Source organism: Diadema antillarum, unplaced genomic scaffold (assembly GCF_040938485.1).
Source record: "Diadema antillarum isolate AM-2024a unplaced genomic scaffold, OU_Dant_1.0 seq00000796_RagTag, whole genome shotgun sequence".
Classification (NCBI taxonomy): domain Eukaryota; kingdom Metazoa; phylum Echinodermata; class Echinoidea; order Diadematoida; family Diadematidae; genus Diadema; species Diadema antillarum.
The window spans coordinates 481,408-509,343 of NW_027271681.1; the positions used below are offsets into that span (position 1 = coordinate 481,408).

At 39.4% G+C, this 27,936-nt stretch overlaps 1 protein-coding gene across 1 annotated transcript; it reads right to left on the reverse strand.

The window, feature by feature from the left end:
- LOC139739344 (N-alpha-acetyltransferase 25, NatB auxiliary subunit-like) lies at positions 1-27,849 on the reverse strand. Its single transcript, XM_071649959.1, has 24 exons — positions 27,789-27,849; positions 24,292-24,377; positions 22,321-22,459; positions 20,634-20,752; positions 19,932-20,006; positions 18,964-19,150; positions 18,260-18,371; positions 17,213-17,299; positions 15,867-16,081; positions 14,925-15,106; positions 13,870-14,095; positions 12,860-12,970; positions 11,193-11,262; positions 9,697-9,796; positions 8,896-9,047; positions 7,449-7,504; positions 6,732-6,804; positions 5,624-5,903; positions 4,243-4,366; positions 3,515-3,586; positions 2,774-2,871; positions 2,083-2,196; positions 1,133-1,279; positions 1-379 (listed from the first exon to the last, which is right to left on the reverse strand). Exons 1-24 carry the CDS (start codon positions 27,847-27,849, stop codon positions 257-259), a joined length of 3,009 nt encoding a protein of 1,002 aa, XP_071506060.1. The 3' UTR covers positions 1-256.
- Positions 27,850-27,936: the final 87 nt, after the last annotated feature.

Sequence of the window (27,936 nt, forward strand, 5' to 3'; positions counted from 1 at the left end):
TTTCTCCAATAGAATCACATGTCGCATGCACATTTTCAACCAGTCTCTGCAATCGGTTGCACTATCAAAATATCTGCTTATCGCATTTTCAGTCTAGCTTTGTGGTCAACACATTCTCCCTCCGAGTCTCGTCGCCATCGATGCCTTCAAATCCTGCGAGATGCCACAAACTCCGGAGGATTCATCTTGATGGTCCAGTGTCACCGTGGAGACGGGAGTCCAATCAGTTCCTTCTCCTTCAAGCTGCAGTCGTTCATCATAATTTCAGCGAGGCGAGGTATTCTATCTTGCCCTTCAGGGCTTCGGACATCTCCTTTGATGACTCCTGGTAACTCTCCTCCACTTTGGACCACACCACTCGCTCCTCTTCCTCAGTATACTGCAAAGATTCAACAAGAGAAGAAAGAAGAGAGGGGAGAAGTGTGTATTAACCCTGTCTACACTAACGAGTCAAAGGAGCACAAATTTCAGACACATACCCATGGACAAGTAATTAATGTGGCACACAGTGGGTTAAAGAAAATTTCACTCAAAAACTAAATCAAGTAATTGCCCCATCATATGTCATCCTTCGACCAAGTTTGGTGAAATTTGCTTGATCCAGTCTTGAGTTATCGCGTAAACAGATAAATTTCATGATTTGACCTTGACCTTTGACCTTTGGCCTCTGGCCGATTTCACCCAAAATCTGATGAAGTAATTGCCCTATCATACTTTATACTTGGACCAAGTTTGGTAAAATTCCTCTTAATATTACTCAAGTTATCACGTAAACGAATGGGGACGGACGTAAGGACAGACAACCCGAAAACATAATGCCTCTGGCCCCCTTCGGGCGGAGGCATAAAAATCACTCATGCGAAAATGTCCACTTTTACAGCAATCATCAACAAATACTGTAAAACCGTAAACAATGGTGCCATGAAACTTTCGCGAATTGGAGCCAATGGCCTTTTTTGTGGCATGAAACTTTCGCGAATTAGCAACTGGCATTCAATGCATTGTGTTAAGACAAAAATTTTAACATGCATTTTAACTTTCATGAAACCTGGCTCCTCGCGAAATTCATGATAGTTTCAGGCGCGCAAAAATTTCTGGTTCTACAGTAAAGCATCATGTGACAGGCACTCACAAACTCATGGTCGCTGTCGGTGAGTTGCATCTTCTCCAGCTTGAGGAAGAGGAAGACGATGTCCGTATCCATGACAGCCATGTGGAGGCCGTCCATGAGTTGGTGGAGCTCCTCCAGGTACGACTTGAACTTCTCAAAGATTTCAGGCTGCAGCAGAGAGTACAGTAAGATGTGTAAAATAAGAGAGTTGCAATGATAATCCGAAGGATTTCTGAAGCATATACCCTCTTGCAAGCCCCACTAATGTCCTATAAAAAATTTTTGTGTGAAGATATTTTCAGACATACCGAGATGGGTTTCTGACATATTGAAATATTTCACACAATGGATATAAATTTACAATGAATATTGATTTAAAATCTAAATTGTGACAATTTCATCTGGACGGGTTCTCCAGCAAGCCCTTTTGTTTCTTACAATCGTGTCCTTTTTCTTTTTTCTGAAGAAAAGCTAAGAACTTGCCTTAAGGTTAGTGTTGTAACTTATGAAAGATGTCATCCTTCAATAGCACGTAGAAAAAAAAATCCAGTGAAGACAGTAAAGAATCTGCAGTCAACCTTGCCTAAGTCGAATCTATTTGGAGTGAAGACATGGCTTCGACTTTGAGAAACTTTAACTTATGAGGGATTAAAATCAACAGAATATAAAGAGAAGAGGACTTGAAAAGACCTTTAACTTAGGTGATTATTCAACTTAAGCAAGGATGACTTAAGCAAGGTTAACTGCATTTTGAAGTACATTTTCCAGAAAGTCCTGATGTCCGTCAAAGTCTGCTTTCCTTTCACAGCCATTTTCAAACTTTCATCTATTCTACCATTCTTTTCTTTGTACATTTGTTTTATTGTCTGTCTGTGGCGTTTGTTTGTTTGTTTGTTTGTTTGTTTGTTTGTTTGTTTGTTTATTTGTTTTGCGGAGGGGTGGGAAAATGGAGAGGGTGTATGGGATCTTACCAGCGGCTTCTGGGGACCTCCCTTCTTCTTCCTGCCTCTCTTCTGGGCCGCCTGTTTGAGTTTCCGCAGCGTCTTGTAGCACACACCAGTCAGCAGGATCAGAAAGATGGAGGTCTGTGGTAGGAGAGAGGGATGGTGAGATTAGAGTAAACTGGGGCAGACTTTTGCTTCATTTCTATCTAATGCTTGAATAGACAATTTCAAACTTTGCTTGTCTGTAAATTTGTCGACTGGAGTAACTTTGGTACAGATTGAATATCTCTTCAAGTATCTGCATTCTATTATATTTTTGTTATTTCCATTCAAGTTTTGCAAGTGCAAAATTTTTTATAATATACACACAACAAAATATTTCATTTTCTGCATGACAACATAATCCTCGATGTGCCTAACTTCTAACATGTCAAAATATTATTTTTCTGATAATAACAAAGACAACAATGATCACAACAATGATAGTACAGTATCAGTGTCACCCACATCATTATCATTATCACTATCAATATCATATTTGCAAACATGTGAGCATTCTTCCTAATTGTTACTATTCTGTAATTATTCTGTAATATGTGTTAACACTACATACCATTACCCTGATCATAACACGTATGCTGTATGTGATGACAATGTATTCCTAGGTGTATGTGCCACTGGGGTTAAACATCGCAGGGAAGGTTCGGAGTAAACCTACCTCCACAAGTTGTTCCACCTCTGATAGCATCCTCCTGTCTAGGGTCTTCTCTTCATCCTTCTCTATGACGATACTTCTCCTGCTTCTCCTAAGGGAGTCTGTGGGGATGATGACAATACATTTATGATTCCCAACCTTCACTCAGATAAGAATAACACTATACATGACGTTTAGCTGAGGCAGTCACTTTGTTCTTGTTTTTTCCCATCCTTTCTTCTTGAAATGCTCTCAAAACAGGTGGCAGGAGAGTTGAACACATCAGAAAGTTGACAATGACTGGCACAAATAAGGCAGCTTCAATCCTCAACCCCCCCCCCCCCCCAATAAAAAACACCCCAAACCCATCACAACACGACATCAAAATACAAGCATAAAACAGTAGCTTAACAGTAGAAATATACAGAAAAATCTGCGTACAGGGAACAACATTGTACTGTATGTGCTTTTGGCTTGGTGAGGATGCACTGATGGTGACTGCATTGAAGACACTGAAGGTGAAGTGTTTCTTTTTCAATGTACTCTAACAAGACAACTTAGTGAACCAACTGATGGCATTTGTTGTCAGGAATATGCACAATGTCTGAGGAGGCCGTTAAGTTCCTCAATTTAATCATTTGGAGGACACATTGTGTATGTCCCCTCCCCTCCAGTCATCATCTCTAAAACGTTTCACAATCATTTACATAACATTGAGGTTTGTTTTGGATTTTTTTTTTTTTTTTTGTTCGTTTTTTTACTTACCCCTGAGTGTTGTCAGTAACTCCTGCGACAAATCAGATATCGTGGTCTGCATCTTTTCATAGCTTGCATCCTCTGACAGGGAATCATTTGGAAAACCAATTAAGAGAAGTAAACTTCAAAATAATCTCAAAATGCAAGAATGGTTGAGATGCATGTATATATATATTTATATATATATATATTTTATCTTATGGGTTATGTGAGAACACACATTATTAAGCTGGATTTAAGTCTCACTCGACTTTTGGTAAAAGAGAAAGAGGAAAAAATACATATATGAAGAATACTCTCTGACATGTATACATCAACAAAGTGAACACAAATGTACAACAAACATTACATCTTTCTGCACTGTGTGTTCTGTAAAAACAACTATCCAGCATGTCGGTACCAACATACGGAATTGCTGATAACCACAATCATAATTTCAGCCTTTAAAAATATTCATCATGACAAGACCATCACATTACCAATCCAAAGCAGTTGCCACGACTAGAAATAGTATCAGTATATGCGCCATTTGATATCTTTCTTTCTAAAAAAAAATAATAATAAATTGTATTTTTCCCTGGCATTTCCCAAAAACTATTCTTGAGCTGAGAAAAGTGAAAAAACAAACAAACAAAGACTAAATGAAACAAGGAGTGTGGAAACGTCACATCAAAGCATCATTCATTTGTCCTGTTGAGACTGGGTGATCCTTCCTCTTCTGGGAGGAAATCACTCACCTGAACTGAGGCTTGAGAAGTCGTATACGTTGAGAACCAATCTGAGGCCAGCTAGCAGGAGAGAGTCGTGGTTCCCTGCCAAGTATTCATCTGTCGCTGTCTGAGGTGGTCCTTGTAGTGGATACTGCAAGAGGAGGGATCAAAATAAGATAACTATCAATCACCTTTCAATTAATCAAAGGCCAATTGAATTAATCAAAGGCTGCTATGTCTGTCAAAAAGTGCAAATTGACCAAATCGATAAACTGCTCAAGTCGTGAGATCTGGGCACTTGTGGGATTGTGCAAGCAACCTATGTGGTTGGATGAAAGTGGGTAAAAAAACGAAAGTGCTATTCTCATGACTGGCCATAATACATCAAGCTTGGATAAGCCCTAGTAAATCTAAGTTTGAAAATGTGTATTTGACACAATTTTGATATGTAGTAGTGATGACTTAACCACTTAAAAACTACACACAGCATATTAGTTGAATTCTTTTTATTTAGCTGTTGAAGTATTAGCATTATATAACTCACACATATCTGAAATGCAAGGCTTCAGGTCCAAACTCTTTATATCTATATGAGAAACCTAATATAACAAGGAAATTGTTTTGGTATCTAGGTCCTCATTACAAGGAGGTTACCCTGTAGTTAAACAGTCAAACCTGTCTATACCAGGCACCCACTGAAGACACACAAAAAAGTGGCAATTATAGACAGGGTCTAAACCTACACTTACTTTAACATGGCTTATCTCTCTCATGGGAAATTTTTAAGAGGCTGTACACTGCAGGTGGCCACTAAGGAAGGTTTGACTATATTTTACATATCACAGGCTGCTTCAAGCATCACAGAGTGGCAGGAAATGGTGCTACCTAAAAGAAACAATTATTACCTCCGCAAAGGGAGGAGGTTATGTTTTCATTACCGTTGGTTTGTTTGTTTGTCCTTGTGCAAAATAACTCAAAAAGTAGAAAACGGATTTGGACGAAACTTGCAAGAAAGGTTTAGAATGATACAAGTAACAGATGATTAAATTTTGGTAGTGATTTGAGAATTTTTTGGGAATTTATGAAGGATTTTTGATATTTTGGCAGGTAGGGTCAACGAACTTGGGAGTTCAGGCTGCGCGTATTTGAGATTTTGCATGCACGCGCTAAAGTGCGTGCTGTAGTTTCTGCCAAGGTGAGGCGTGCCGCTTAACTGGAAATTTATGACGTAACAAAAGGTTTCTATATTGGGAAATCGGGCGACTTTCAGCACACAATGCTATAAGTATACGTATGGGTGGAAATCACTGATATCTCTATGGAAGAACAAGATCAGTGGTGGAAATGAGCTGCATGCTTGGCGGAGGTCTGCGCTCTCAGAGTGCTTCTCTGATTATTATTGCTATACCCGTTTGTGTAGGTTTGGATCCTCCCTGAGTAGTGCCGCATGGCTGCCGAGTTCCTCGATCAGCCTCCTCAGCACCTCACCCCTGTCCATGGCCTCCCCATTGTTGCTCTCGGTTACGGTTGCCGTCGACGCGTTCGCGTTCTCCGCGTGCGTCAGACTGGGGAGGTGCTGCGGCGAGAGGTGGGCGGCGGCCGAGAGGGCCCTTAGCAACAGGCTGCGTAGCCTCAACCACCGCTTTTCTTGCTCCGATGAGATGGCGGCGTCCTCCTCACTGAGTTGTCTACCATTTGCAGGACAAAATTTCAGTGAAATATTTTAATTTTCTTTCCTTAATTTTTCATTTTCATTTTTAATCAAAAGTATACATTTCCTTCAACTTGTTATTGACATATGTTTAGGGTAAAATTATTCTCCCTGTCTTCTGAAGGAGGTAAGTCAAGAGCTCTGTCAGTATTATTGCAAAATGATTTGAATATGTTGACTTCTCTTCATATTTCTTTATACAACTGTTTTGATGTGTCATCAGAAATTGCTGTAGTCTTTTCAACCAGTGATGATGGCACACACAATTTAAATACAACTGTAAAAACGTACAACTTTTGACCAACTTGTCCGAATTCCTCAAACTTCAATGATTTGTACTTCTAACATTCCTGCATTCAGTGAATCCACATATCTATTTGGGGATAAATTCCCCTTTAAAGTCATACAAGAGGAAGCTGGTCCTGTGGGCATTGGCAAGAGAGAAGGGCATTGGAGTAGGGGAAGGGTGTAGCCTATTTCCAACTCCATCTTCCAGTAATGTGGTTGTTATACTTACTTACTTTTGATAATATCTGAAAACTATTTTCCATGTAAGGAGAGGCCTGACATACACTTGAAAGGAAAAGTAAACCTTATCACAATGACATCTGGTGCCAATCGAATTTGATCATTGTAATAAAATCCTGATAAAAAAATATATGTGCACGAAAATTTATATACACATATATCTTACCATCTACAGTTTGTAATTTTACCATTTGAATGTTTAAGAAAAAAAGAATGTCACAGTTTCCGGGGAGTTTGTTATATTCATGCTTGTTAAAAGCTCTCCGACGAGACTTACCGCTCCTTAGGTGCCCACGAGACAAAGCAGTGGAGATCCCTGTTGTCTCTTAGCAAATCCCACTCTGTGTCATCTGCAAAAAGACAAAAAAGGAAGAAAGAGAGAGAGAGAGAGATATCATCTTATCTCCATTATCTGTCTCAATTCACATCCCATATGTCATTTACAGATCTGATGGGATTGAATGGATTTTCCCACCAAGAGGACTGTCTGAAATTATAGAAGATGAACCAACTACATACCGAAGTACAAATGAACTCAAAGCATTGATTGAAAGACATTTAGGTCTTCATTTTTATACATATTATCTCAACATGTGTAACTTTCTTTCAAAGGCAACAATCAACATTTTCTGAAAATTAGGAGCTATGTACGACAGATGAATACTATCAGGATCTCCCTGATATATAATGTTGAATTAATCATACAATTCATGTGATTATGTTTTTGGATTTCAGAGCTAGGTAGGGACGGCACATGAATTATGGTCACATGACCAACATCACTGTATTGCCAATGGCATGTTCTAGTGATTTGCCAATACTCCAGATGTCATGACTTTCATAGGTTTGTCCAAATATGCCAAAGGTTTCAGTGACATCCAAATGCTTTAAATTAAACACAACTGTCTCCTTCAGGTGAACTGCCCTGTCAAGAAGAAACACAATTTTGCTGATATTTTGTAACTTTTATGATTGATGCACCTCAGTTTCTTACCGTTTGCTGGGATGATTTCCATATCTTGCACTACAAACTCAAATGTCTTATTGCCACTGTGAGAGAAGAGAGACGAAAAAAGATGTATCAATTAAACTTAATACACAGTTTATGGCACGAAATACACCAAATGATAAGAAAATAGTATGATAATCTCAGCAATTTCGACACTGCATCTTGAGGGTATTTTTAGCCAACTTAGACTAACACACCTAAGCTTTGACAAAACAACAATCACAGCAGACAATATAACTTATTTCAACCATATTTTGAAGCTCTGCCAAAGTCGTACTAACTCCCACACTGATGCCCTCTCCATGATTTAGACTCAAGAGCAGTCGCCATCTGAACAGTGATCTCCCTTTATTGTTTACTTCAAAGTCACCATTAATTTCCTTCTCATCATATCATCATCACTATCACAATGCATCATCATCATTATTATCTTACTGCTGCTATCATCAGACCCATCCGCAGGAATAATGTAGTAAGCATCAGCATTGTCTTTGTCACAAAATGATAATCATCTACATCGTCAATCACCTCCTATGGTTTTACCTTGGGCTTACCCATCTATCTCTTGCAACATTCTCCACCCAACCCAATCACCATTTTGGCATTTCCCACCTTGATTTTCTACATTTTGTGATATTCCCCTCATGTTTTCCACCATCTAATCTTCCTACCACCTGTGAAATCCTCCACTCTTATATCTACCACCATTTATCCATTTGTTGCATCCACCATCTGATCCATCTGGAAGCTCAACTTCCTATCATTCAGGATGTCCTCCATTCTTCCATCTCGGCCGTTCCACCATCTGTGTCACCATCCATTCTACCCATCTACCAACCTAACTTTACCACCATACACAATAGAGTACCAAAGTGTGATGTCATAGCCATTCATCATTATGGAAACTGGTTCTTAACCACCTCACCTGGCCCAACTGTTTATTCACACATCTGGTTCCAATCCAAGCTATAAAAAAAGATATACCCCATCATCTATCTTTCTCCCACCTAATCCCTTCTATCACTGATGGCACCCTGGACTCCATGCACTATCACCTTGCCTTCCTATCCCTAGTGACTTCCTCTGCTCTGCCCGCGTCCCACCTCACCTTTCTGATTCCAGCATGATGTCGAGGACCATTTGTGGCATCCTTCAGTCTAGCCATTGACCCATCTCATCTTTCCACCATTCACAATATCCCCTCATCTATCTTTCTACCACCTAATCCCTTCTATGATCTATAGTGCCCTGGACTCTTTTCTCTACCACCTCACCTTTTTACCATTCGCAACATTCCCCCCCCCCCCCCACCATCTATCCTTCTACCACCTAATCCTTTCCATCGTCGATGTCACCCTGGACTCCATGCACCACCATCTTGCCATTCTACCCAAAGCACCATCCTCCGTTCTGTCCCCATCTCCCGTCTCACCTTTCTGATTCCAGCATGATGTCGAGGAGCATCTTCTCCACCGTCGTCTGGGCGAAGTGAAGCGAGTGCTGGACTCTCTTTCTGAAGGCCAGGAACTCTGGGATCTTGTGAAAGGAACCAAACTTGTACGCTGCTATGATGTGCTCTGTTGTCTGGTGTGGAGACAAAAGACGAAGAAACAAGAGCAATAAAGAGACGGAAGGGGCAGATTTCACAAAGGCAGACCATTGTTACACAAGCAAAACACACATATTTTTATATGCTTTCTGTTATTTGACATGAAAAACAAGAATTAAGATAGAGATTCTAGACTGAAAATACTTATTCCGTCAACAAAAGAAAATGATTATTTCTGTTGGTTACAATTTAGAAATAGTGCTTTTTCTATACTCGACAGTCAATTTTATGGCAAGTGAACATTCCATCACTCTAAAGCAGACTTAGATTTACAATGACTTTGGCATACAATGTCTGTTTGTACATCATTCTGTTATCGGGAAGCATATCCTAATGTCTCAATATGTCAAAAGGTCACATGGAAAATGATATTCAGTTCCATTCTCCAACAGGAAACACCTAATGACAATTTTTTCACCCATTCATGTAAGTACATTCATTCTAAACGGGACACCTGGACATTCAGTAAATTTTTCTGACTGGATGAATGTAATCCCTCATACCCTCAGTTAAAACCATGTAGAGCACACACACATCAGTACTTGGCAGAGCTTTAAGTCAGCTTTGAGCTAGGGAGACATTAGTAACATCAGTCTGGGGGCAGAGCCAAGAGCATAGACTTACGTCTTTGTGATTTGAGGTGAAAAACCGCAGCGTTGAATTGTACAGCGCATTGGCTGACGAGAAGTGACCCAGTGACTTCACGAACCTTGCTGCATTGTACCTGCAAGGAGAGATTACATGATTCTTAGCTGAAGATGTTTTGTGTCTCCAGGAAGTCAGTGGCTAGTTAAACATCTTAAAATAATGGAACAGTCATTCCTAGGGCAAAACCTACAGCATGTAATTACATATCACCTGTACGTACATTATTTCTTTACACATAATTCTTATATCTACGTATCCATCAACCTATGTACCTGTATATCTAGCTGTCTCGGAATTTTATCTACCTATCAATTTTTCTGTATGTCTGATCTAGATACCTACACTTTATGTCATATCAAAATTTACAAACTTGATAAATTCTGCAAACACCATCAAATATTCCTTGGTATTATCTTCACAGAAATCAGTCATACTTTACATATTTCATTGGCATATGTTTTAAAGCATACACAAACATTAAATAAATCTCCCTTCACCTCGAGGGTCCCTTCAATAACTTAAAACAATATCAGTGTATTCAGACACAAACAAATGAAATTGGGATTATCCACACTGCTGTACTGCACAGCACCATATACATATAATTCTACATGGCTCATTACATGCTATTTTTCTCTCTTTTCAGCAATTTGGTATTAGATCATATGAACATGTGACCTTTACTCAGAATGCATTTCAACATTGCTTCATCTCACACCCTCCAATTAAGTACAAGAGTAGTGAACGTCATTCAAATAGACCCCTAACTGTTCATGTGAAAACTGCTGCAACTGTAAGACTGAATGTATTTTGAAAATGATTATTACTGATAATGCTGTACTGTTTCCAAGTTCCACATCCAAAGGATTTGGACTTTTAAAATTGAAATGAACTACAGTACTCTCCGCATAATCGGGTAGGCTCGGGCAGAGCATTTCTTACCCGATTAAGCGGAGTACCCGATTAACAGAAGAACACGTCTCATTCACAGTTGACACATACAATGTGTGTATAGTATACGTGCATTGTACACTGCACCAAACACCTACACTGCATGCTTAACACGCATGCTTGCACGGCACATTATACATACCTTACACTTGATCAGTCACGAGCAATAATTTACACTCTTTTTTACGGACAATGTCTTCAGAAAACTCATGTTTAATCACTCCCCAAATTATTGGTCTTCTTTGCAAATTAAGCAGAGAATGCGATTAGCCGTGGAATACATCTGCGATAAAATGTTGGAAGAAATTATATTAGAAGGAAATTATTCACCTATTTATGCGGAGAGGCAACCCGATTATCAAGTAAATTTAATGTGCACTGGAACTGATTTTGACATTACTACCCAATTAAACGGAGTACCCGTTTAAGCGATACCCGATTGCGCGGAGAGTACTGTATTGAAATTCCCAGGATGTCTCCAGTGAGTATTCTCCTATGAGTGAACATGCTGGTATTCTTACCCTAGTGTGTCTTGCTGTATGTGTTTGATGTCTAGACTAGTGAAGAGGTCTGGCACAGGACCAAATGCACCTGCAAAGACAAACACAGGAAAAAAGAAACTAGAAATATCACTGAAGGTGATTAATACCCCCGCCCCGTGACGACAGTCTTACCCAAGGAATGATCTTTCCTTGATCTTCTGCCATTTAAATGCCGTTACCATGGCAACGCAGCTTCCGACACGTCCGAAAAATATGTCTTGCACATCTTCCCACCAAGACTATTGTGTGTGCCACATTTCATAAGCTTTTGTCAAAAACTGAGGAAGTAGTTCAATCCACAAGATCTTTCCTTGATCTTCCGCCATTAATATGCCGTTACCATGGCAACGCAGCTTCCGACACGTCAAAAAAATATGTTTTGCACATCTTCCCACCAAGACCAATGTGTGTGCCACATTTCATGAGCTTCAGTCGAATACAGAGGAAGTAGTTCAATCCGCAAGATCTTTCCTTGATCTTCTGCCATTTATATGCCGTTACCATGGCAACGCAGCTTCCGACACGTCCGAAAAATATGTCTCCACATCTTCCCACCAAGATCAAGGTGTGTGCCACATTTCATAAGCTTTGGTCAAAAAACTGAGGAAGTAGTTAAATCCGCAAGATCTTTCCTTGATCTTCTGCCATTAATATGCCGTTACCATGGCAACATACTTTCGGGTACTGTCAAAAAAAGCGTCTTGCACATCTACAACCAAAGGCACACATCTGTACCAAGTTTCATGGAAATTGGGCAAAAACTGAGGAAGTAGTTTGCAACACAAAATTTTCCATCATTTTGGCTCATAATATGTGAGCTGTTACCATGGCAACATACTTTTTGTCACTGTCAAGAAATGTGTCATGCTGACCTATATCCTAAGACAAACATTCAATATGAATTCCATGAGAATTGGAAGAACACTGATGAAGCAGTTTTGCCATGAAGCATTTTGCCCTATATTTTACCAATAACATGCCGTTACTATGGCAACGCACTTTTTGCCACTGCGGAAATATGTGTCTTGCACATTAACATATTCAGATGAAAATCTGTACCTAATTTCATAAAAATTGATCAAAAACTGTGGGAGGAGTTCGCGACGCAAGATTTGTACCCATTTTTGCCCATAATATGCCGTTACCATGGCAACGTACTTTTGGGTACTGTCAAAAAATACGTCTTGAACATCTACAACCCAAGGCACACATCTGTGCCAAGTTTTATGGGAATCGGTTGAAAACTGAGGAAGTAGTTCGCGACGCAAGATTTGCAACGGACCGACCGCCCGACCACCCGACCGCCCGACCGCCCGACCGACCGCCCGACCGTCCGCTGATTCCTATATACCCCCTTCAAACTTCGTTTGGCGGGGGTATAACAAAAACACAAATACAAACACAAAGGAGAACCTCTTTAGTCTTATAGTATGATTTCAGTATACCAGACCATCTTACACATATCACTGGCAAAACAATTGTGTGTTGAGCAAGCTACACCTCAAATCACTGCCATGATAAAACAGTTTTGAATACTTGTATTACAGTTCCACTTGTATTGCATATATGCATACAATTTGGACATCCATATCAACTCATCTCAACCTGTTAACCTTTGACTCTTGACCCTTCCCGCTTACGCTTACCTGCAAGACAGTATAACCTCATGAGCAAGAGCTTCATCTGGCTGTTGTGTTGGCTGTTCTTGATTCCCATCTCAAGCAGAAGGATGGCTTTCCACAAGTGCTTATCATTCTCTGGAGAGAAGGGTAAAATAAAAGATAACTTTTTTCACTTCGAGTCTCCAAATCAAAATCACACATCCATTCACTAGAGGCATGTACTATATAAGCTGTTATTTTCGCGTGCAGATATTTTTGCGAATGAGGTCGCAGAAATTTTTGCGAGATGTTGTTTTTGCAATTTGACACCGAGGCTATCATATGTGCATTAGTTTCCTAGCGTATGGCGACATTTTTGTGTGTTGTTAAATTTGTGGTCCACAGTGATTCGTGAAATTCGCGAAAAAAACAACTTATACAGTACATGGAAAAAAAAAAACTGTGCCATACAGCTGTTACATGCACTGTGAATGTGGAGATGAGAGTAAATTTGATGTGCTTGATCACTATCTACCTACTCCCATAATACGGGATGAGTCTTTAAATCACAAGATAAAGCTGCAGCTTCAAACTTGAGCTGAAATGAAGAGTTTCCTTCTTCAACGGTTAAGCCACTGAACTTAAATTAAAGGAAGCAGCAAATTCACAAAAATTTGCTACAATGTATGCATCAAATACTAAAGAGCGATACCCTCATAAAGTATAATTATGACACCCTTTAATTCCGTCCACATAGATAAAGAACGGGGAACTATAGCATGGTGGATAGGGCTCTTGACTATCGATCGGAAGTCCCAAATTCAAATCCTATGAAGTGCTGCATCAAGATGTTTTTTGCCCACTATGTTCCTCCTGACAAAGGTGTAAAATGGGTACCTGGCAATGCCAGGGTAATAATAATAGCAGGCCCCTCTGGTAGAGCAGTGGCAACACTGATGAGGCCACCCTGGATAAAGAAGACCATACTGTAACTGAAAGAAAGATGCTAATGATGCAGAGTTGTTGGCTTTACAAAGAACACCTGATCAACCAACCTGATTCCTCCCATACATCTAGGAGAATATGCACTGCCAGCAAGAGGTAGTCGTCAGCGTACTGGTGGTCAGCGTTGATGTTGCCGGCGGCGAGGCGCAGGCTCTGCCGATGGGTGGTTGCCATCTCCATGGCGACGTCGACTTTTTCCGAGACGGACAGGTCGGCCTGGATGCCAAGCCGCCTGCTGAGCTGGATGGTATTCAGGTGTCTTTGCAGACCCTTGATCTGTTGGAAGGCAAAGACAAAAGAAAGAGGTTTCAAACACAGCTGGTGGAGTACAGTGCACTCCCGTTACAATGAACATGGTTATAACTAACTTCCTGTTACAACAAAATAAAAATTCAGGCCGCAATGTTATCCACACTATGTATTCTTTTTGTTTATTTGTTCAATCATAATGAAATTTTGATATAACAAAAGAAAACTGCCGATCCCGAGGACGTTGTTATAATGGGAGTCCACTGTAGCATTAATCTCTCAAAATAATGCCTGTGAGGCTTAGAATCCTTGTCATTCCTTACCTGCAGGTCTTGTACATTGTAATGTCTTTTAACATTTTTTTTTTTTTGGGGGGGTCTACCCTCACTGAATTAGTGACTAAGCTTACTGCATATGCCATTAAGTTTAGCGAGTCTAAATTTTTGCAAATCGGAACTTTCCGATGATTTCGCAAGTGGTTAAATTCGCGATCATGGTGTACAGTACTGAATGGGAAAAAGTATATGTGCATGTTACATTCATATCAGGATCAGAGTCAATATTTTCGTGCATCTTTGTATTCACGAATAGAACCTGACTGGTGAAATTCGCGAAAATAAAACCTCGCAAAATATTTGGTGTACACTGTATGCTCTGGCTAATCTCTGACTGAAACTAGATTAAAGCAGCCTTCAATATTAGACCAGAATTGTAATTTGAGAGGATGGTAATTTGAGGAGAGCAACAAACTTTGATATGAGGAGAAACAGCAGGCATTATTTTTTCCAACAAGTTTTCAAATTAACATAACATGTTGCCACCACAGTGTTTGATAATCAAAGATGAGGGAACTCACCGATGTTGCTATTGACAACCCCTCCTCCTCTGAATTGGGGGACCTAGCATCCACCAGGCTCTGGGTGAAGATGGCACCGTCCTCCCCAGCGAGGAGGTCGGTGTAGCGACACAGGTCGCTATAGCAACAGAACTTGGCTCCAAACAGCGAGTGGTAGTGCCTGACCAGGTCCGGTGCAGTACCTACATAGACGGAGACAGACGAAGGTATGATGACTTAATGGGAAGCTGGGCAATAATAATAATGTCTTACAGTTCTCACGACTTATCCAACCAATATGACAAGATGCCGTAAGCAAATAAAGTCTCCTCCACAAGGGTACGAGATGTTCCCAACATGAAAGAAAACATTATGCTGTTAGCTGCCAAGATCTGATGACAGGCATTGTTGATCTGATCTCATCCTTTGCTTATCACTCACAGTGTAATGCCACAATCTCTCTGCACTTACCTTCACAGATGGAACGCAACGAAATGGAATGGGGGAAGTATCATCAAAATTTGACCTAAAATATGAAAGCTAACCTCTTCCGTACGGGACCTGGTGGCCTGCGTATTAAGTCTATGGGCATTTCAGAATTCAGTATGGAATGGGTTAAAGAACTTTAAAGTTCTATACACTTACATGATACCATGACATTGGTTGAAATCACACGACTATGAAGTGGCGATGTCATCATTTCACAAGGCTTCCAATTGACTTGCAGACAAAACTTCACAAATTTTCCATGTTTGGAAATGTACCTCAATCAATTAATAAGAAAAAACCTGTATCATCCGCAGAAAGCGAGAAGCTGGCCATGTGAGTTAATACTGTATTCTCTTTCACAACATCTAAGCCCTCCTATTAATTTTGAACAGTGGTTTAGTGGACAAGAAAATGAAGGGATATTTTAGACTTTGGTTTGATGGATTCATAGCGGAATCTTGAAAAGATTTGTACCTATTCTCTCCCTGGTTGCCGTCTCCTCTTCACGCCCCCTTTCGACAAGTAGCTTCAGCAGCTCCAGGCGGGCCAGGAAGGGCCCCCTCACCATCCGGCCGCCCCCGGCATCCCCGCCAGTGTTGGTCTTGGCCGTCTCCGCTTCCACCCGCTCCTCGACGAAGCTCACCACCAGGTCCAAGGTGTGGTCCACCTGACCGAGCTTGGACTTTTCTCTGTGGGCGTGGCGGCAGAGGATTTGATTGTTGGTCAGGGTTGGTCACAACGTGCGGTCATTTAGGACATGTTATTGAGGTATCTATAGTGTTTGACAAGAAAACTGTGCTCGTCTTTGCACTACAAATAAAATGCTGATCACAAAGAAAAAAAATAACAATGACATCGTTTGAGAATAACAGCAGACTAAAAAGTGGGTATATAATGCTACTCGAATGCAATTAATGTAACTGCTATAGCTTGACTGAAGAGAGAAGTCTCTTTGTCAAAATGTTACATATTTCCTTCATGAGCAACAAATTACACTACAAGTACAATGCCATGAAACATGGCCAAACTGAGAGAGCATATTACTTCAGCAAACATAATAGAACAATATATGAAAGTGCCACATTTAAATAATCTGTTTTGAGGAGCTGGGTTGTTAGTGTATCTGTATCTTTGCTTTAAAAGCAGTAATGATGTCAAGCAATTACCTTAAACCTAAATCTCTTCTGTCCAAGTGTTAAAGGGTGAGTACAGTTCTAGTTGAGGTAAGGATTTAACTTTTAATGTTTTGCGAGATATTCAAAAACCATTCTATGAGATGTCAAAGAGCATGCAATTCTAAGGGGTATCAAAAGTTTATTTGATGAAAATCGGTTTTGAAATGGCTGAGATATCCAAACACAAGGTGAAACAAAGAGATCCTAATAAAAGGCGTGGCCTGTCGCTTTTTATTATTATCACTTTTTTTGATATCTCAGCCATTTGAAAACCAATTTTCATCAAATAAACGTTGAATCCTTCTTAAAATTACATGCTCTTTCATATTTCATAAGAGGTTTCTCATTATCTCACTTAGGAATGTTCAAAACATGAATCCCCACCTCAACCAGTACTGTACAGTCCCTTTAATTAACTGACATTTGGAAAATAATAACTGCCTATAACCTCTAGTAGATCAATGAAACCATACAAAAAACCCCAAATGTTGACTAGTTACTGCCAAATGAATATTGATACTTTATTCTACTTTAACCTTTTGTGTGTTTTGAGTGCTGATTGAAACAAGAGACCCAATAGCAAAGTACAGACTGTCCTAAGTACCTGGCACAGAAAAGGTTAAACATATTCTGGGTGACACTTACTCCTCACTCTCTGGGGGTGTCCACGCCGAGTCTATGAGTTTGAATGCTGACTTGTAGTACTGTTCATAGAAAGACCAATTATCTGGCCTGCAATGGGGAAGAAATTCACAAAAAAGCATTCAACCAAACACTGTCTACAAGAGCATCATGAAGTCACTTATTTGAGAATTACATACAAAACTAATACAGGACTCAACAAGCTTGTCCTAAATGTAGCAGATGGACAATTATGCAGGTTTTTAAATTTTTTTTCTTCTTTTTTTGACATGATGCAGCAATACTGAATCAAATCCACTATTACATATCTTGCATTTAACACACTTCATTGCTTGACTGGCTGGAGTGGAATGACCCAGACTAGACGCAGACACAGAGATTTGTATTTCGCAATGAAGACTACATTACCACACAGAAGGATCATTTGCACTAATTCACGATGTAGACACAATGGCAGCATTCCCTGATAACATCCCTTATTGGGATGTTTAGACACTATCTTTGGTTCATTTTGAGCATTTTCTGACATTAGTTTCAAAATGTAAGAACAACACATTATTCAAATGCAAGTTTAGTATCACATTTCTTGGACCTGCTATTCCAGATGAAGAAGAAAAAAATTGGCCTGAGTTGTATAAATTTATCCCTTGCAACAAATCCATATAGCAAAACATATTAATGCCGCACTAAAAACTGTACTCCTTGATATGGTAGTGAAGTAAATATTAATATAATATATTATGTCTGTCTAGTGTGAAGTAAATACAACGTAAAGGCCCGAATTCACGAAGGTGGTCTAAATTTAAACCATGGTTTATGTATATTTCTTCTGCGTAGATATGATTGACAGATTGCGTACGTTAACAGGCATCCAGTAAAAAAACGTGCATTGCTGCGCACATGTATTGGTACGCCTATTTAACGCTTATTTTAGACCATGGTCTAAATTTGTACCATGGCCTACGTTTAAACCACCTTCATGAATTCGGGCCATTATGTCTGTCTAGTGTGTTCATCTCATAGAGGAGCAAATGGATTTAATGCACATACTCATTCTGCAGCAATTTTCTGTAGGCACTGTTGGCCTCCGCCCACTTCTCCATCTTGGAGTAGAGTTCAGCTTTCCGGCACGGAATCCCGTGAAACTCGCTGTTCATTAATTCTGCAAACAACAAAAAGGATGGATGTTACACTGTCATTGACAATCAACAAAGGCTGACAATAAGGCTGATAAAAGGACAGATGACAATGATAGAAGGTCTGAGATGCAAAATGGATTACTTCTGAAGGCACAGTAAGACTTTTGAGGGCATGGCAAAGTATGATTAGCAGCTGAGAAGAGAATCATGAACACAAAGACAGAGAGAAATGTCACAGAGGTTAATGAAGACTATAAGTCAAAAAAAAATAACACTCTATTTACACACTCATGGCCAGAGACCTAAAGAACTCATTACCACAGGACATAAAGTAGATACTCAAAGAGCATGCAGTCTCATGAAGAAAGCAATCAATCATGACCTGCTAACACAGCAATTCTGGTGCTGATTTCTTTTTAAAGTTGTGACTGATTAAGAATAAGTCGCAACTTCAGACAGATTTGCAATCAATTAAGGCAAAAGTTACTGTTGATTTCAATCGCAATGTTTTTATAAGAGGGATTTACAATCAACTGTAAAGCTATGATTGATTGGGGGACTTACAATTGAGTTGAACCAATCATAACTCTTCACAAGACGGGGGACAAGACTTACTTCCAAGATCACTGTCGAGGATTTCCAGAGCCTTTTCGTGTTTGGCGAGGTAGTTGAGGATCATGAGATAGAGGATGACTTCGGCCTCCGCATCCAGCTTCCTTTCCTTCACCATCTTCTCCACCATCTTCTCGGACAGCGGGAAAAACATGGTGGAGGACAACTTCTGGTCTGGGCTGGTTATACCCTGGAGGATAAAAGTCGGGAGGAACAGTTCATAGAGGAAGAAGTGTATTGAAATGCAGCTTTGTTCCACATTAAACCTTGATGTTGTCACAGATGCTACCTTGAACCATAGTTTGTGCCTTTCACGCAAGTTTTAGTGAAAATCATAACTGTTTACACATAATCATATTTTGAAAAGACTTTGTTCAGTTGTTGCTGGTCTGAAAAACTAACACTTTTTTTTAAAGCAATATCTCTCAAGTTAAATATGCCCTCTTGAAATGATGACAAAAAAAGTTCAGTATATTTCTTGTAAACTAATTGTGATATCATCTCTCACTGAACCTGCAGCAGGACATAGGCAAACTGAAAAATCAATGTGTTGGAAACACACACTAGAACACAGTGCAAGACCAGGAGCCAGAGGAATCATGACGATGAAGAAAATAAACAAACCCAAACTATATTGCACATAAAAAATAAACAATAGGATAAACACTGTTTTGAAATAATACTTGCTTTCAATGTTTCTTCAGACTGATAAACATCAAATATCTACCAAGTACTGTACTGTAAGAGCTGAAACTTTTGCGGTGGTTTATTTTTTGTGAACTTTGCAAATCGATGCAACAGAATCGAATCAACGATTACTGGACCCTCACAACTGTGAAATCACCAACACAGGAAAATGTCCAACAAGTTGCAATATGCGAAATTATCTGTACACTAGAATTTCAGCCTGTACAGAAAGTGCCTTCTGCATTAAGCATATCATGACCTAACAATGCCTTTGCGTAACTCACCTGCATGACAACACTCATAACGCCCCAGAAGTAATACGGGTTCTTTGGGAAGACTTTGTATAATGCCATGGCAACCTGTATAAACAAACAGGGATTGAACATAGCTAGATAGAAACTTGAACACATTAAATCATCTGAAACAATAATCTACAGAAAACTTGTGTGAACCGGCAGTGATGAAAATGTGATGAACAATGCTCAGCTGATACTGTAGGATAATGTGTGCTAGTAAAAGAGGCATTTAACCGCTGTTTGATTGTTGGCATTCACTACTTTAAAATCTTACAGCCGTAACGATTGCAAGGCATGGAATAAACAATTGCTACATGTACTAGTGCGCGAAGTTTTGTTACATTTCACAAGCGCGCAATTATCTTGCTAGTTGCTTGCTTCATACGCAGTTTAAGGGGCTTCCCTTTTCAGCACTGGGATGGGACTGCCGAGTCAACTTCAAAGACAAGTAAAAGTAGGCCTACTGTATTTTTGTGCAGTATATGCTTTCTCTACATAATTGCAGATGATAATAATTACCGGTATTTTGGATGGCATGAATTCATGGAATGCCGGGGAATATAGCGCTCGTTAGAGCCAATATTGCACTCATCTTCGATGCGTGCAATATTGGCCCTAACTCGTGCAATATTCCGTGATATCCCATTCACAGCCATCCAATATAATATAAATATGGAGAAAAAAGCTCACTTGTTGCTGACGTTTGGCATTGCCTATCCTGACTAGAGCCATGAAGAGATGTGTGTGAAACTCCTCGTTCTGTGGCTGGCTTTTCAGGGCACTTGAGTATATCTCTACAATAAGTTCGGCTGAAAACAAACAAACAAACAATAAAATGGGTAAGAAGCAAGATATCATGCTCGAATACATCTAGATTCATGCTGGTAAGCACTACGCATTTTCATCTTGTCTTTATATATTTAGGAATGCATGTACAGGGTAAATATCTACAACAAAATATTTACAACAAATCATTTTAGGTGCACAGACTTGAACACAGTATTTGAGTACAAAATAGCATAGATAAGTAATAGCCTATCTACACTCATGGTAAAACAATGGTCACTAACATAGACTGGGAAAAAAACTAGGGTACAGGCCTAACATCCTGAAATAAAAAGGACCACAGACACAGTGGGCACCAAGCTACAAACGTAGTTTCTTTTCTCTGCCAAACAAAACCTGTTTGTTTTTTTGTTTTTTTACGTTCATACACGCAATGATGGCAGTAAAGCTTGATTGCCAATTTAAGAATCGATACCTATAAACACAGAACTTCAAGCACAAAAAATGGCAATTAATACTATAACCAAGAGGTTTATTTTTATACATGCCAAAAATCTCATATCATAGCACTACATGATACGTTCGATATAAATGGTTGGTTTACTTGTTTGTTGTTGGGATGCTTTTGTTTTGGTTTTTGGTTTTGCACAGTGAACTCTCGACATTCTGGCACCTAGCAATCAGATGGTAAAGTGCTCACTTGTAAGGAGGATGCCGATATATCCAGGTAAGTTATTCATTGCTACACCAACAGTTATGCTCTAGTTGCTGTCCCTCAAAGCACTGGTGTTAATTACAAAACACAAGTCAAATACATCCAGACAGTGGAAACCCTATTCCAGTCTTGCTGTGCTATTATTTAGCTTCCCCCCCCCCCAAAAAAAAAATGGAATTGAATTCAAATAATAAAACTAGAAATATTTGCTGCTGCAAAATGCAAATGCATCCTATGTACACAAGTTCTCTTAGGTGTAACATCTTATTACAGAGATGTGAAATCTGATCCATTAAAAGGGATGGTATAGTTTTGGTTGAGGTGGGGCTGCTTCAAGTTTCCAACTTTTCTGTAAGATAATGAGGAAACTCTTATGAAATATGAAAGAGCATGTAATTCTAAGAGGAATTCAAAGTTTATTTGATGAAAATTTGTTTTGAAATGGCCGAGATATCCAAAACAAAGCGATCCTCGTAAAAGGTGGGACCCATCTTTTATTAGGACCACTCTGTTTGACTTTGTTTTTGGATATCTCAGCCATTTCTTAACTGATATTCATCAAATAACCTTTCAATTCCTCTTAGAATTGTATACTCTTTAACATTTCACCAAGTGGTTTCTAAGTATCACGCAAAAAGTTAAAAGCTAAATCCTCACCTCAACCAAGACTGTACCATCCCTTTAATCATATCGGGTCTCAGGCCATGTGTACAATCTAATGTAGCTTTGGTAGTACAAAATTCACAGAAATTCCAAAAAGGATTATAAATGCATTAAGAGAATGCAGTGAAATTCAGCACTGAAGGAAACACAAAACAAAATATGCATTCTCAATTTTTGCCAATAGCTAGGCTAAAGTATTGGAGAATTCCTTACGTTTCTGCATCTCCCTGAAGCATATTGACAGTGCTGACAGTGTTGGTTCGTCTGTTGGTTTCACAGCGACGACCTCCTCTGTCAGGGCAAAGCTTTCTTTTCTTCGGCCAATGCGCAGCAGGGCCAGAGCCTTTAGAACCTGTCCGTCAGTAAAAGGTCACAAATGCATAACTGATATATCACGGGGGTCTAGGGCAATTACCCCCTGGACAATTACTCCAGACCCTTATCCTAATCCTGAACCTAAACCTAACCCTAATCCAAACTCTAACCCTAACCCTAATCTTTACTCTAATCTTATCACTAAGCAGTATGTAGGCAAGGGGTAATTGTCAGGAAGGGGGGGATTTGCCCTGATACAATATCACAGGGATGCTTACCTTGTTGACAGCATTTCAGAAAATGTATATTTTTGTAAGTATTTTTACCTTTCCTGCATTAGACATGTACAAAACTAGGACTGGGGAAAACAGATTTCCCATGAAACCTGAAGTCTTTTGGCTAAAAGAACACAGTACGAAATACAGCAAATATTTTAAAGGTGGCATATCCGACATTACTATTCATAATGATTATCTACCAAAAGCAGGTTTCAGAATCTCTGCAATCCAACTGGCTGATTGCCAAGGGATGCATAAATACTCTAAAGTGTCCAAATTCATTAACATTAAACAAGGCTCCACACTAACTTTGATGGGGCCACCAAAATCCTCAATTTCAAATTTGTGGTGGCCCCAGAGAAAAATTTGGTGGCCCAAAAGAAAAATCCAATAAAAAACATTAAAAGTTCTGTTTTTTTTGATGAGTCAGATATTCAAGTTTTATCATAGTAAGACTTGGAAGTTGGACATATCTACTCATAAATAAACCTCAACAAACTCGCAACACTTACTCTCAGGCACTCATTCAGTCCTTTTCATCCATGCTTTAAACAAATTTGACTGCTAAAAAGTTACAAATTTATTGACATACAAGTACTTTTCGAAAATATATGGTGGCCCGAGGCGGGCAACCAAATTTGCCCTTTTTGAAATTTGGTGGCCCAACTTTCATTTTTGATGGCCCTGGGCCACCAGGCCACCATTAGTGTCGAGCCCTGCATTAAAGCTTGTACCTGTACCATCTGTGTCTGTTAAAACTGACTCACACATCAGCAAAACACACACAATTTAGGAAAATAGGTTTAATTTTTGTCATTTTGCTAAAATTTTCGAGCACCCATCTCGGAGAACAGGTTTGACGCACAGGTGTATTTGGGATGTGACTTTGGCAACCGTCTAAAACCTATTCCACTGTACCTCATGAGTTTAATCTATTCTAAAGTGAAGTCATGCCTCCAGTTTTCACTGATTCATTCAAGCTTGTACATCATAAATACATATATGTCAACTCATTTTGGCAAAAGAGTGAACATTTCACTGAGGAAAATTACAAAACACAAACAACTGATTGGCACAGTAAGCATTTAAGGCAAGTTTAAAGTATTTTAAGTATTCAAATATTTGATCACTAGCTATTTTTTTTTTCTTTTGGTGCCCTTTGGGCCCTCTGACAGAGTGGTAAGAAGCATTAGAAATACCCCTACTATTTTATCATTAATTATTAACTTCTAGAAGTATACGCTTTTATTTTCGCGTACAGATATTTTCGTGAATAAAGAGGTCATAGACATTTTCGCGAGATGTTCTTTTTGCGAATTGACTCCAACGCGAACGTAAATGCACTATCACCAAGGTGATCGAGGCATTTTCGTGTGTTGTTAAATTCGCAATCCAACTGTAACTCATGAAATCGCAAAAATTAAACTCTCACGAAAAACAACAGCTTACACAGTAATAATTCAAGGATAAAAGCATGCATGGCGGGTGATATGCAGTCTTTGTAACCAAGCGAATCACCTGCTCCTTGACCAACAAATGCAATCTGTAGTAGATACACACTGGAAAGAGATGCCAAGTTCCTCCTACGTACCTTTGCACAGTGGAGATCTTTGTGCTTCTTGAGAAGCTTGTCAGCTGCCTGCAGCGCTATCTTGTAGTTACCATTGTCAAGGTTATCTGTTGAAGACATATTTTACATGTAAAGATTTACATTAAAGGCACTATTTAACATTTGCAGATGAAACAAAAACCCAACTTTGGTGCTTCAAAATACTTCTAAAATGTTAGCTAGCAATAGAAACAACCAATGTACACATGTTAATCAATATAATCAATGATAAGTAAATTGTCAAATATACAAAATGTGAACAATACTAGCTTCTAGAATAAACCATCTACAGTTACGATTTAGTGAGAAAAATAGTAATATCTCCTTGATATTTTAGGCTTTATTGCAAAATTTTTATATGGCAGGATGTTTTGTGATACAACTGACATGCATCACATGTGATAAACGCAAACATTTTTAAATCACTGCTCCCAATGGTAAACAATACCTTTAAGATTTGTATAAATGCTCACTGAGAAGAAGGTGAAACTCTCTGAGTGCGGCACTTATTTATTTCCAGTACTCATTATTTTAACATTATTGGCACATATAATTCAAAGCAAAGATCGGTCTATGACTCATTTATCAAAACTGAAAAGTAAACACGATACCGACACTTGATCTATGACTCTAAGTCATCTAATGCATCCTCATTAGGCAACATGCATTGACAATGCAGACTGCAGCACAATGTCTAATATGTATGCTTTTACAAGACTCCCGGGCTTCAATTCAAGTCCAAGCTCCTCATTTTGATACTGCACAGCACAGGTAATTCATAATTGCAATCAGGTTATTAATATTACAAATCATGTCATGTTCTTCACTTTGCCTTGACTATCAACTACAACTTACAAAACAAGAAACGGCCTTAAGAATCTAATGAATGTTATTTACATGAATAATTCATGAATCAGTCATCATAAAATGTCAGTGATTAGACCTAGTTAAAAGTCCCCATACAAAACACAGCTAACACACACGGCACCTGCACCAAGGTTGGACCTCCCACGCCAAAGTTCAAATGTGAGCAAAAGCATATAGGCCCTAAAAGTGTAGCATGCGGTCACATTTTGGACAGCGGTGTGGTCGTATTATGGGCGGCTTGCGTTACAGTCTCTAGACTAAATTAGACCATTTCTAATAATAGACCCGTCTGGGCCATTTCACATCAGTCATCACCCAACTTAAAACCTGAATCTAGTCTAGATTCTAGTTAGTTAGACAACCACTAGTTACCAAAAAGGGTAATTCCTTGGGTGCTAGTGTACTTTCACACCTCCTTGTCAATTGATTTCCAAACATGCACAAACTTGCTCTAATTACCCAACAGCCACAAATATTTGCATCTGTGTGAGACCCAAAGTCCAGTAGAAAATGAATTTTAGCTGTTTTGATACTTTTACATAATTGTCCGAATAAGTCGATCGCAGCTAGTTCGCTCTGCGATAATTGCGTTAACACAGGAGCAGACAGCGCAGTGTACAGCATATAAAATACGTTCACGGCACAGCAGCAAGCGCTGCGATTGATCTGAATATAGTGATCTCATAGCGATCACAGCAAGTTCTTCTAAGGTATCTTTAAAGAGATAAATCTTTTTTTTCCGTCTTTCCCTCAGCTTGTTACGAGTATTGCGGTAGCGACTGATGGAGGTTTGGGGTTGTTGTTGTGTTGTGTGTGCATTTGTGTGTGTGTGGGTGTGCGTGTGTGTGTGAAAAATGTGGTTATAAGACAAAGGTGAAAGAATATAAAGAAAAAGGATAGGAAAGGGGGAGGAAACATGAAAAGATACTACAATTTGTAAAAAAGTAAACCTGGAAAAAATAATACATAAGGTTTACAAAATAGAAAATACACTTGAGGGGAAATAAAAACAAAAGTTAATAGGAGGGGAAAAAGAAGAGAAACTTGCATTATAAAGGAAAGCAAGGGAGGGATGAATTTGTTTGAAAAGAAAAGCAGAAAGCAAAAAAAAATATTGAAAACAAAAAACTACTACCTACAATTTAAATAGAATGAAACATGAATCAAAACTGGACGAAAGCAAGGATGAATATGAAGAAAAAAAAGAATTGTGCTACTACATAACAGGTTGTAAATGAAATAAAGAAAAGGATACATCAAAGCGAAACAAATTAAAGAGAAAGATATCAGCGGTAAGAAAGGGAAGGTAGCTGGAGGGAAAGATAACTCGTGAAGGAAACAAAGAACAATTAGGCAGAAAGTGTGATTGAATAGGAAATTAAGAAAGTTAGACAAGAGGAAACCCACAAAGAAATGATTTATAAGGAGGAAAGGCAAAGCTTGGAATACCTGAAAATTAAAGAAGATAGAAAAGAAAGAGAAAGATGGGGGCTGCACACACATGCGCACACACTCGCCCTCAACTGCTTTGTATAGAAGCTACAACTGCCACCGCAAGACTCATTTGAGGAAAAGGGAAAAACAAATTTTAGCTTTTCAGCAGAGACACCACAGAACAGCCGCTGTAATCGCTACATTCAAATCAAACGATCGACCCTTTTTACTGCATACGCTGAATGAATTCGTACTTACTGAGCTGCATTTCAAGCGATTGAAGATTTTTCAAACAACTTTGGAGGCTCAGATACAATTATGTTGGGTTACTCACTGAGCTCACTCTGTTAATACTGAATAACCAGAGACTCCAACCCCAACCAAGCACCTTCTGATCCGGAGATTCTCCCGCCCGAAACCCTTAGCAAACGGGAGACTCCAAATTGATGTGTGCGAAGTTCCCAGGGTTCTAGATGTTCTCTGGTGCTGTAAAGGCTTATTTTTTTCAACATACGATAGCAATAGGTAAGAAATCCTTTCCAACGGGAGACACAGAGCCAGGACGGGAGAAATCAAATCTCAAGCGGGAGAACGGGAGATTTTGCAAAAATGGGCTTTTGGCGGGAGATCTCCAGTTGAAAACGGGAGAGTTGGAGTCTCTGAATAACATGAGTGAGTTTGTGCATGTTTGGAGATCATTCGACAATAATGAGGTGCAAAAAGTACTGTGTACACGAGCGCCATTCCTTTTTGACAAGTAGAATCCTTTTTTGGCTTAATGTTTGTCGAAATTGTTCACCGTTGATATCTGGCTTGCTTGGGTTTGTTTAGACAGTATTCAGGCCCAAAATATGCTCAGGCATGTCTGCCCGCAGAGTTGCATAGTGAGTTTCCGGTCAAATGCAAACACTGTTTCTATTGTGCCATCCAATCTGCTGCTTCATATGCGTGCTTTTCACCACAAGACACCACACGGTGCATTTGCAGCGAGCGAGCACAGGGGACTCTCCCCCATCAGAAATAGTAATTACGGATGTAGGCCTACTGCCTCGAGCCACAATTAAGTCAACTTGTGGGCACACCTTTTCAGGAAACACATAAATGAACAATTAATTACATTCCTAAGCCAGACTCAACACGAAACATCTCAACATCATATCTGAAATTGTCGTACGTACCATACAACGGCTTCAGTCGACGTTCATTCACAGCATCCACATGGCCACTGCGACCCGCCATGTTGAAAGTTCACTACGACCACATTTCTCGCAGTTCGCGAGATTATTGTGCGCAGGGCAAGTCGAACGAGACAATGCGCATTTTCGA